This window comes from Mus caroli, chromosome X (assembly GCF_900094665.2).
Source record: "Mus caroli chromosome X, CAROLI_EIJ_v1.1, whole genome shotgun sequence".
NCBI classification, from domain to species: Eukaryota; Metazoa; Chordata; class Mammalia; order Rodentia; family Muridae; genus Mus; species Mus caroli.
This window is the reverse complement of record NC_034589.1, coordinates 153,670,036-153,683,087: the sequence shown is the minus strand read 5'-3', so window position 1 is coordinate 153,683,087 and position 13,052 is coordinate 153,670,036. Positions and strand designations below refer to the sequence as shown.

The window sequence follows — 13,052 nt, the reverse complement described above, 5'->3', positions numbered from 1 at the left end:
TCTCTATTTCCTGACAACAGTATCAATTTATTTGTGTCTTTGTATCCTTGTTCAAAATATAATTTATGATTACTGTCAAAATGTCCTTAAATCGACTCCAAAAATTATAACTCATTGGCATTAAAATATTGAAAACCAAAAGTATATTAATATTACTGAGAGTAGGAGACGATGACCTTCATTGTACAGATTTATCAGCATAACTGTATTAATCTTAGCACTTGAATAATGGTCATCATTTTGGGTGCTTTTATTGAAAATTATAGAAAGATTTTTTTTATAACCTTGTTTAAAAAAATGAGGGTTACATCGGATGACCTTTAGTGTTGCCTTCCAACTCATTCTGAATCCATTAGTCAGGAAAACAAGTTATCCAAGAAAGATATAATGTTGTTTTCTTCATTTTTCTTAAAATGGGTTGTTTTCCAATTTTTAAATATGCTCTGATATTTGCTGAGAAGTCTATCTTATAAAATCATATTGCTGATATTTTAAGGATAAATCCTGGATTTCTGACTAGAGAGTTTTATTGATTTTCTATGATTAGGAATAAAGAAAAGATTATGCCATTCTAGTCTTTCCTTTTACAGCTGCTGTTATTTTTAATATAAATAGAAAATTCTATTCCTCTTTAGGACTTTTCAAGGAAATAACAGTGAATCTATGAATTAGAGGTAATAATAGTTCAGATGACTTACCATTAGCTATGATTGGCAGGAGAAGTGATCAGATTCTCATCCTAAGAACCTTTTTATTTAATAATTGATGCCAGGCATGTGTTACTACTACTGTTCTCCATTTAATTACTTTTTTAAAATTACTTTTCTATTTTGATCAAACACATTAGTGAGAAGCGCTCCAATAAATCATGTGCAAAAACAGCAAAGCACTTAATTAACATGTGTTGCCCTGATTAATAGTAATAGAAAAGCATAGCAGTGTTGAGTAGGCTCATGAGAGCAACTTCAACCAATATGAACAAATACAAGGCTGAATACATTAAAGAAGTCTATGACTACAGATCACAATGTCATTAGAATCTTCTTTCTTCTCTTTGACTCATGATCTGTGCTTCCAGTTTGGGAGAAGGAAATATTATGGAAGATGAAAACTAATAGATTTTGAAGAAATCTATTCTACTAAAATCAGTATTTATCAAGTACTTATTATCAAGTAGGTAACATACTTTTGAATGACTGTTATATTTATCTCCCCAGCAATGCATGTGACTAGTGATCCTCCAAATGGTCATCATATAAAACAGCAGTTTTCAACCTGTGGGTCATGATTCATTTGGATGGGTAGAATGACATGTTCACAGAGGTCACATATCAGATACCCTGCATATCAGTTATTTGGATTATTATCCATAACAGTAGCAAAATGACAGCAATGAAGTAGCAATAAAGATAATTTTAAGTTTGGGGGTCACCACAACATGAGAAACTGTACAAGAGTCATATTATTAAGAAGTTTGAGTACCACTAATATAGAGGAAAACATAGAAATGTATAGCTGTTAAAAATTATGGAGCTATTAAATAAGGTGGAACAAAAATTTTTATCCCACCACTATTTTGTTTAGTTGGCTAGAAAATTATTTCTGGCATTGCCAGCTAATTTGAAGTTCTTATGAAAAGACAGGCACATTGTAAAATGTATCATCTGAGATTGAGGAAACTGGGCTTTATGTACAAATAAAAAGTAGTTCTTACTGATTAAAACACAACACAATATTAATTTTGTTTGTATGTGAATCATAGATCAGTGGTGGAATTAACAGTTCCTTTTATTTTGTATGTTTTTAATTAAATTATATTTACACACTTGGCCCTTTTTCTTTTCTCCCTTCAAACTCTCTTATACCCTCCTACTCCCTCAAGTCTAAGATTAAGATTATTTCTTATATGATCCTGTTGTAGTGTGAGGGTTCCATAGTACAGTGGATAAACCATTGGTCTTATAAATCCTGTTGTATTAGTTACAATCACTGTGACAAAGAACCTGATAGAAGAAAGTTAAGTGTAAAGAGGTTTATTTGGGCACACAGTTTCAGAAGTTATAGTCCACTGTGTAAGGCACAGTGGCTGAGGTGGCTGGGTTTATACTGGCAGGTGTGTGAAGCAGCTGTTTCACATTTTGGTGGGTCAGAAAGGCATGGACTGGTCCAAAATCATGATTGGCCTGGGATGCTAAATGACTTGCCTCCAGTAATCAATCCTTACTAAGGCCACACCTCCTAAAGGCTCCACAACTTCTGCACACACACACAAACTTTGAACATTTAGATTAAAACTCTAACAACATTTGATCTGATTATGTCTAAGCATGTTTCTGTCCATATAAATGTGTGTGTGTGTGTGTGTGTGTGTGTGTGTGTGTGTGTACATTTTCAAAGGGCATGTCCTACCTTATCTAATCGGAAGTTTCCTCAGAGTATATAAAGGACATATTTCACAACTAAAATAGGTTGCAATTTTCCCCATCAGCTCTAGTTTCCACCAAGTGTACAGAGGTTTATGGCTGGAAAGTCCATAGATAAAAAAAATTCCTAAAGATTATTATCATCTCCTACTTCTAATTCATTTCCAAGTACACTGAGAGAGTTGGATAGTATTTGTCTATTTTATATAGAATTTCTCTTATAAAGGCTTATTATGTGTTTGAGAAAATGAAATAATTAAACATTATTTTTGAATGCCTAGATAGAGGTACAGACTATCAGATATGTCTTATAGTTAGAAAAATATTCTGGAGAGACCAGTCTGCACAGGAGAGCACAGGGGTGGGAGAAGGAACATAGCTTCTTGGACAGGGTCCCTTCAGGCCTTCATCTTCAGCCAGAGGCAGAGCTGAGATCCAGACCTCTGTGTACTTTCCTCACCAGAGGAGAGTCAGCCTCTATGGTGGGTTCTGACCCTGGGACTAGGTGAAAATGTCATCTTGTATCCCGAGTCCCTCAGAGACCAGTCTGCACAGAAGAGCATGTGAGCTGCAAAAGCAACATAGCTTCTTGGACAGGGTCCCTTCGGGCCTTCATCTTCAGCCAGGATGCAGAGCTGAGCTCCAGACCTCTGTGCACCTTCCCTTTAAGAGATGAGCTTGCCTGCAGAGAGTGCTCTAATCACTGAGACTCAGGAAAGAGTTGGACTCCCAAGAGTGCTGACAAAGGCTAACAGAATCACAGGAGGAAGAAGCTCCAGCCAGAGACAGCTATAACAACTAACACCAGAGATAACCAGATGGTGAAAGGCAAATGTAAGAATCTTACTAACAGAAACCAAGACCACTCACCATCATCAGAACCCAGCACTCCCGCCACAGTGAGTCCTTTATACCCCAACACACCCAAAAAGCAAGATACAGATTTAAAATCATATCTCATGATGCTGGTAGAGGATATTAAGAAGGACATTAATAACTCACTTGAAGAAATACAGGAGAATACTGCTAAACAGGTAGAAGTCCTTAAAGAGGAAGCAAAAAAAAAAAAAAAAAACCCTTAAAGAATTATAGGAAAACACTGCTAAACAGGTAAAAGTCCTTAAAGAAGAAACACAAAAATCCCTTAAAGAATTACAGGAAAACACAACCAAACAAGTGATGGAATTGAAAAAAAACAGTCAAGGATCTAAAAAGGGAAGTAGAAACAATAAAGAAATCACAAAGAGAGACAATCCTGGAGACAGAAAACCTAGGAAAGACATCAGGAGTCATAGATGCGAGCATCAGCAACAGAATACAAGAGATGGAACATAGAATCTCAGGTGCAGAAGATTCCATTGAAAACATGGACAAAACAATCAAAGAACATGCAAAATGAAGAAAGATTTTTAACTCAAAAATTCCAGGAAATCCAGGACACAATGAGAAGACCAAACCTAAGGATAATAGGTATAGATGAGACTGAAGATTTTCAACTTAAAGGGCCAGCAAATATCTTCAACAAAATTATAGAAGAAAACTTCCCCTAACTTAAAGAAAGAGATGCCCATGAACATACAAGAAGTCTATGGAACTCCAAATAGACTAGACCAGAAAAGATATTCCTTCTAACACATAATAAACAGAACAACAAATGCACTAAATAAAGATAGAATATTGAAAGAAGTAAGGAAAAAAGGTCAAGTAACATATAAAGGCAGACCTATCAGAATTACACCAGATTTCTCACCAGAGACTATGAAAGCCAGAAGATTCTGGACAGATGTTATACAGACCCTAAGAGAACACAAATGCCAGCCCAGGCTACTATACCCTGCAAAACTCTCAATTACCATAGATGGAGAAACCAAAGTATTCCATGACAAAACCAAATTCATGCAATATATTTCCAAGAATCCAGCTCTTCAAAGGATAATAAAGGGGAAACACCAACACAATGATGGAAATTATGCAGTAGGAAAAGCAAGAAACTAATCTTTCAACAAACCTGAAATAAAACAGCTGCAAGAACAGAATCCCAACTCTAACAACAAAAATAACAGGAAGCAACAATTACTTTTCATTACTATCTCTTTATATCAGTGGACACAATTCCCCAATTAAAAAGACATACACTAACAGACTGGCTACACAAACAGGACCCAATATTCTGTTGCTTATAAGAAACCCACCCCAGTGAAAAAGACAGACACTACCTTGGAGTAAAAGGCTGGAAAACAATCTTCCAAGCAAATGGTCCGAAGAAACAAGCTGTATTAGTCATTCTAATATTGAATAAAATAGACTTCCAACCCAAAGTTATCAAAAACTACAAGGAGTGGCACTTCATACCCATCAAAGGTAAAATCTTCCAAGATGAACTCTCAATTCTGAATATCTATGCTCTAAATACAAGGCTATACTCAACAAAACTGGAAAGCCTGGATGAAATGGACAATTTTCTAGACAAATATCAGGTTCCAAAGTTAAATCCAGATAAGATTAATGATCTAAACAGCCCCATATCCCCTAAAGAAATAGAAACAGTTATTAAATCCCCCAACAACAACAACAACAAAAAAGCCCAGGACCAGGTGGATTTAGTGCAGAGTTTAATCAGACCTTCAAAGAAGACCTAATTCCAATTCTCCTCAAAATATTCCACAAATTAGAAACAAAAGGTACTCTACATATATTCTATGAAGCCACAATTACTCTGATACCTAAACCATATAAAGACCCATCAAAGAGAACTTCAGACCAATTTCCCTTATGAATATCAAGGAAAAATAATAAAATCCTCGCTGCCTGATTCCAAGAACACATCAAAATGATCATCCATCATGATCAAGTAGACTTCATTACAGAAATGCAGGGATGGTTTAATATGCAGAAATCCATCAAAGTAATCCACTATATAAACAAACTCAAAGACAAAAAACACATGATCATCTCATTAGATGCTGAGAAAGCATTTGACAAAATCCAACCTCCATTCGTGAAAAAAGTCTTGGAAAGATCAGGAATTCAAGGCCCATACCTAAACATAATAAAAGCAATCTACAGCAAACCAGTAGCCAACATCAAACTAAATGGAGAGAAGCTGGAAGCAATCCCACTAAAATCAGGGACTAGACAAGGCTGCACACATTCTCCCTACCTATTCAATATAGTAATTGAAGCTCTAGCCAGAGCAATTAGACAACAAAAGGAGATCAAGGGGATACAAATTGGAAAGGGGCTACGTAAGCTCCAGTGAAGTGTGCTTGGCAGGTCAAGAGGCCTGGAAGCACTCATGAGGCAAAGAATTTCAAGGAAACCCAACCTTCTGGAACCTTGGCATTCTCATAACCTGTATACTCATACCCTATACCCGCGTTGGTCTATTGTATGGACCCACGTGCCATCTTTTAGTATGATTTTATAAGTGCCTTTAAAGGTTTAAGCCTGACATAGCTAAGCCTTGGCTAGTGTTCCAATGTCCCAGAAAATCCTTGAAGCTTACAAACTTGGAATTCAGTAGGAATTCAGTAAGAATGTTTCCCATTCAGTAACATTTAAATTCACCTTCTAGTTGAGAAGGTGAAACTAATTAGGCATTACAAAGAATGAAGCCAGAATAGCTCAGGGCTGGTATGCAGAGGGTTTACTTGGGACAATAGCCAGTCTTAACTGGACAAGGGAATACACAATGGCCTAGCAAATAGGTGGTTTACCATGAGAGCAAATCAGGCAATCCCGCTGAGACAGGTTTCTTCACTGGAACCCCTGGAGGTGGGGTTAACAATAGACTAGAATTACACCTGGCTCCCTTCTTAGAGTTAAAAAGCAGTGCCTGATGCCCGCCATCTTTTGATGTATACATTCCTTATGTTTTGTGTCACTGGAACTCAGTGGATGAATCTCACATGGTTTCTTGTTATTCTTCTGTATAAAAAAATTTGATGCTCAACTTGACAATTACATTCAGATTCTACACAACCTCTTGTGTTGATTTTGTCTGTCATTCACCGACTCCTTGTCCACCTGCAACTAGAGACCCATGCTACATAGACAGGGACCAAAAGGGTCTGCTGCAGAAAGGAAGAAGTCAAAATGTCACTATTTGCAGATGATATGATAGCATATATAAGCCACCTTAAAAATTCTACCAGAGAATTCCTAAACCTGATAAACAGCTTCANTGAAGTATCTGGATATGAAATTAACTCAAACAAATCAGTGGCCTTTGTCTACATAAAGGATAAACAGGCTGAGAAAGAAATTAGGGAAACAACACCCTTCACAATAGTCACAAATAATATAAAATACCTTGGTGTGACTCTAACTAAGAAAGTGAAAGATCTGTATGATAAGAACTTAAAGTCTCAGAAGAAAGAAATTGAAGATCTCAGAAGATGGAAAGATCTCCCATGCTCATGGATTAGCAGAATTAATAGAGTAAAAATGGCTATTTTGCTGAAAGCAATCTACAGATTCAATGCAATCCCCACCAAAATTCCAATTCAATTCTTCACTGAGTAAGAAAAGGCAATTTGTAAATTCATCTGAAATAACAAAAAAACTAGGATAGCAAAAACTATTATCAATAATAAAAGAACCTCTGGGGGAATCACCACGCCTGACCTCAAGTTGTACTACAGAGGAATCGTGGGAAAAAAATGCATGGTACTCATACAGCAACAGACAGGTAGATCATTGGAATAGAATTCAAGATACAGAAAAGAACCTACGTACCCAAGGTCACTTGATATTTGACAAGGGAGCTAAAACCATCTAGTGGAAAAAAGATAGCATTTTCCACAAATGTCTCTGGCACAACTTGAAGGTATCATGTAGAAGAATGCGAATTGATCCATTCTTATCTCCTTGTACAAAGCTCATGTCTAAGTGGATTAAGGAATTCCACATAAAACCAGAGAAACTAAAACTTCTAGAGGATAAAGTGGGGGAAAGACTCGAAAATATGAGCACAGGGGGAAATTTCCTGAACAGAACAGCAATGGTTGGTGCTGTACGGTCAAGTATCAACAAATGCAACCTCAGAAGATTGCAAAGCTTCTAAAAGGCAAAAGACACTGTCAATGAGACAAAAAGGCCACCAACAGATTGGGAAAGTTTCTTTACCTATCCTAAATAAGATAAGGGGATAATTTCATATATATGAATATATATATATATTCATATATATGAGACCCATGCTACATAGACAGGGACCAAAAGGTCCCTTTATATATATATATATATAAAGAAATCAAGAAGGTGGACTCCAGAAAATCAAATAATCCTGTTAAATATGAGGTACAGAGCTAAACAAAGAATTCTCAATTGAGGAATATGGAATGGCTGAGAAGCACCTGAAAAAATGTTCATCATCCTTTATCATCAGGGAAATCAAAATAATGCTGAGTTTCTACCTCACACCAGTCAGAATGGCTAAGATCAAAAATTCATGTGACAGCAGATGCTGGGGAGGATGTGGAGAAAGAGGAACACTTTTCCATTGCTCGTGGGATTGCAAGCTATTACAAACACTCTGGAAATCAGTCTGGCAGTTCCTCAGAACATTGGACATAGTATGACCAGAATATCCAGCAATACTTCTCCTGGGCATATACCCAGAAGTTCCAACTTATAATAAGGACAAAACCTCCACTATGTTCATAGCAGCCTTATTTATAATAGCCAGAAGCTGGAAAGAACCTAGACGTAACTCAACAGAAGAATGAATATAGAAAATGTGGTACATTTACACAATGGAGTACTACTCAGCAATTAAAAACAATGAATTTTTGAAATTCTTAGGCAAATGGATGGATCTGGAGGGTATCATCCTGAGTGAGGAAACCCAATCACAAAAGAACACACATGATATGCACTCACTGATAAGCAGATATTAGCCCAGAATCTCAGAATACCCAAGATACAATTTACAAAGCACATGAAACTCAAGAAGAAGGAAGACCAAAGTGTGGATACTTCATTCCTTTTTAGAATGGTGAACAAAATACCGATGGAAGGAGTTACAGGGACAACGTTCTGAACGAAGACCATCCAGAGACTGCCCTATCCAGGGTTTCATCCCATATATAACCACCAAACTCAGACACTATTGCATACGCTAGCAAGATTTTGCTGACAGGACCCTGATATAGCTGTCTCTTTTGAGGCTATGCCAGTACCTGGCAAATACAGAAGTGGATGCTCACAGTCATCTATTGGGTAGAACACAGCACCCCTAATGAAGGAGCTAGAGAAAGTACCCAAGGAGCTAAAGGGGTCTGCAACCATATAGGAGGAACAATAATATGAGCTAATCAGTATCCCCCTCCCCATCCAAACTGTGTCTCTAGTTGCATATGTAGCAGAGGATGGCCTAGGCAGCCATCAGTGGGGGAGAGGCCCTTTGTCCCGTGAAGATTATAGGCCCCAGTACAGGGGGATGCCAGGGCCAGGAAGCAGGAGTGGGTGGGTTGGGGAGCAGGGCTGAGGGAGGGTATAGGGTATTTTCGGGATATCATTTGAAATGTAAATGAAGAAAATATCTAATAAAAAAGAAAATATTCTGAAGGTAAAATTATCACATAATAAATAAAAAGCAGGCTGAAGAATTTGGAGTAGGTACTATGGGAGGAAAATTACCATTTCTAGATTGACATTTGTCTTGCCAAAAGAGTCCAAAGTAAGAAAAAGTAAACTTTTCTGTTTTGCTCATAGAAACACAAAGTTGTTTATTCACAAAGCCTCAAGAAAGAAAGCATACATATAATGTGTGAAGTGAAATGTATTTCTCCATAAAATTCAGTAAACATCTGGCTTAAGCAAAGAAACCAAGACATTTTCTCATAAATCAAGATGCTCACAAAATATTTCTTAAACAACTGTTTTTTTTTAATTACTTCTTACTAAAGGTAATGAGGATAAAAGTTGCTTTATGAATCTTATAGATGCTACTGAGGCCTCACACAACCCAAAGCCCATACACAAGAATTTTTCACTTTAATTTGTCCATGGAGCCTGTTACAGAAACGCAGCATTGCTGTGTTCTTTGGATTTTCTTCTCCCTCCCCCCACCCTTGCCCAAATTGTATGAAATGTTTCTTTTGTTCTGTGGGCATCTATGGATCTTGTCCTCTTTCATATTCTTCCTAAGCTTATCTTACAGTAAACACTTGTTGACTCCCATTTAGAATAATAAAACAGGGAGATCAGGTTTTATTGTCTGTACATAGGAGGTTATACAAGGATGTAATTTTCTTTCATTGTGACTAATGTAGGAATTTGTGGATATTAAGAAAGAAAATTATTTATTTTTTTAGTAGGAAAAAGAAATAGGTCTAAACTGAGAAAATATGGAGTAGAGAATCACTTGTCTTCTTCACATTTGATAGCATGAAAAGGATAGAAAACAAGGAGAAGATGAGAAGTGACACTGAGGCTTGTCTGGATCTTGAGGATTCTCTGACAAAAGAAAACATTTTCAGAATGATTTTACACAGGATGTCATATAGATAATTAGTTATTGAAGTGGTACGGGAAGTTCTCTGTTTCCATATGCATAATTATCTGAATAAAGGTGGTACAAATTAGTTCTTAGGCCTAGGAAACCTTGCATGTGTACACTGGCTATCTTGGGTTTAAGAATCTAGAATTGGCCCACAACCTGCAAGTCTCCCAGGAGATCTGCAGCAACCAGGGACAGAGGTGAGATCCTCACCAAAATAACCTCCGCAGCTGGAACCCCACAGGGTCCTGCAGATGTGTGACCATTACCCTCTGTGTGATCCCTATCTCCCTTACTGTCTATACCTTTGCCAAGGACAGATAATAATGCCAGCTCCTCCCCCACATCCCACGAGGCCTACTCTAATCCAGATCACAGAGCTCTACTTGCCTCCAAGGAGGCAAGCTAACACCAGAGATAGCCAGATGGTGAGAAGCAAGCACAAGAACATAATCAACAAAAACCAATGCCACTGGGCAACATCAGAGCCCAGTTCTCTCATCACAGTAAAACTTGGATCCCCAAACACATCTGAAAAGCATGATGCTCCCCTAAAATACTATCTCATGAAAATAATAGAGGCATTTAAGGAGGCTATAAATAACTTAAAGAAATACAGGAAAAAGAGCAAATAGGTACACGCCCTTAAAGTGGAAACAAATTCCTTAAAGGCATACAGGAAAACACAAATACGTGAAGGAATTGAACAAATCAGTCCAAGACCTAAAAGTGGAAGTAGAAACAGTAAAGAAATCACAAATGTAGGCAATCCTGGTGATGAAAAACCTAGGAAAGAGACCAGGAGGCGCAGAAGCAAGCATCACCAACAGAATACAAGAGATAGAAGAGAGAATTTTAGCATAGAAGACACTATAGAAGATAATGACACACATGTCAAAGAAAATGCAAAGCATAAAAAGCTCTGGCGTGCACTCGGGAGGCAGAGGCAGGCAGATTTATGAATTCGAGGCCAGCCTGGTCTACAAAGTGAGTTTCAGGACAGCCAGAGCTACACAGAGAAACCCTGTCTCGGAAAAAAAAAAATCCTAACCGAAAACATCATGGAAATTCAGGACACATTGAAAAGACAAATCTAAGAAATAAGAAGAGAGCAAAGATTCCCAGCTCAATGGGCCAGAAATTATCCTCAACAAAATCATAGAAGATAACTTCCCTAATCTAAAGAAAAAGATGGCCATAAAAATATTAGAAGCCTATAGAATGCCAAATAGATTGGAACAGAAAAGAAAAATCCCTCCATAACATGATAATCAAAACATTACATGCAAAGAAAAAAGAAAGACTATTAAAAGAAGTAAGGGGGAGAGCCCTAGTAAGATAAAGGCAGATCTATCAGAATTACACTAGACTTCTCACCAGAGACTCTAAAACCCCAGAAGATCCTCGACAGATGACATTCAGACCATAAGAGAAGACAAATGCTAGCTCAGGCTATTATACCAGAAAAACCATCCATCATCAACGATGGAGAAATCAAAATATTTCATGACAAAACCAAATTTAAAAAATATCTTTCACCTTTTGGCTCTCCGGTCGGCACCATGGCGGTCGGCAAGAACAAGCGCCTGACGAAAGGTGGCAAGAAAGGAGCTAAGAAGAAAGTGGTCGATTCATTTTCTAAGAAAGACTGGTACGATGTGAAAGCTCCAGCCGTGTTCAATATTAGGAACATCGGGAAGACACTAGTCACGAGGACTCAAGGAACCAAAATTGCCTCTGATGGCCTCAAGGGTCATGTGTTTGAAGTGAGCCTTGCAGATCTACAGAATGATGAAGTTGCGTTTAGAAAATTCAAGCTAATCACTGAGGACGTTCAGGGCAAAAACTGTCTGACTAACTTCCATGGTATGGATCTTACCCGGGACAAAATGTGCTCCATGGTCAAGAAGTGGCAGACCATGATTGAGAAGCTAAAAGATTATGCTTTCATTCATTTTGATGAGAGAGATGGTGCTGTCAAGGCTATGGAAGAAATGAATGGTAAAGACTTGGAGGGAGAAAATATTGAAATTGTTTTTGCTAAGCCACCAGATCAGAAGAGGAAAGAAAGAAAAGCTCAGAGGCAAGCAGCAAAGAATCAAATGTACGATGATTACTACTATTATGGTCCACCTCATATGCCTCCCCCAACAAGAGGTCGAGGGCGTGGAGGTAGAGGTGGCTATGGATATCCTCCAGATTATTATGGATACGAAGNTTATTATGATTATTATGGTTATGATTACCATAACTATCGTGGTGGATATGAAGATCCATACTATGGTTATGAAGATTTTCAAGTTGGAGCNNGAGGAAGGGGTGGTAGAGGAGCAAGGGGTGCTGCTCCATCCAGAGGTTGTGGGGCTGCTCCTCCCCGTGGTAGAGCCGGTTATTCACAGAGAGGAGGCCCTGGATCAGCAAGAGGCGTTCGTGGTGCGAGAGGAGGTGCCCAACAACAAAGAGGCCACGGGCAGGGAAAAGGGGTCGAGGCCGGTCCTGACCTGTTACAATGAAGACTGACTTGCTATGTGGGATTACACCAGAAGCTTGCAGTGGAGTAATGGTAAGGAAAATCAAGAAACCTTAAATATCTTGGATGTATAGGAGCATATTCTATTGCAGAAGACCCTCCTATGAAGATCATGGAATCAAATACGGGACATTGAACTAATACTTGGACTTTGNTATGAATTTCTTTAACAATTTTCTCTGCAGTGCAAGTTATTAAACTAAAGCTACTCTATTTTCCAAATGTGTTCCAAAAAATCCTTCATAACTTCTAGCATGGTATCTTAATAAAGAATAAAGTTGTTCTCTTTAAAAAATCTGCTCTAAGTNGATTTTTCCCCTCTTTTTTAATTAAGGATCTCAGCAGTGGTATTCTGAAATATTCTCTTGAATTTGTGCATTTAAATTTTATTGCAGTGATACAGATGCCACTGTTGGNACCCTTAAATTTTTATTTCTGCTCACCAAGGTTAATCATGATTGTCTATATCTTTTTTATAGTAATCACTTTTGAATTGTGTTCAGATGCAGTTTCAGGTGTAATCATCAGAGCTGGTTAGTCAGGCATTCCAGATAGTGGTTCTTTTCAGAACCTTTTTTAAAGGGTTGGTTAACTA

At 37.8% G+C, this 13,052-nt stretch overlaps 1 protein-coding gene across 1 annotated transcript; it reads left to right on the top strand.

Moving 5' to 3' along the window:
- Window positions 1–11,471: 11,471 nt before the first annotated feature.
- LOC110286447 (heterogeneous nuclear ribonucleoprotein Q-like) lies at window positions 11,472–13,046 on the top strand. The gene has a single exon (XM_021152774.2). The coding sequence runs from the start codon at window positions 11,490–11,492 to the stop codon at window positions 12,438–12,440; it is 951 nt and encodes a 316-aa protein (XP_021008433.1). The 5' UTR covers window positions 11,472–11,489; the 3' UTR covers window positions 12,441–13,046.
- Window positions 13,047–13,052: the final 6 nt, after the last annotated feature.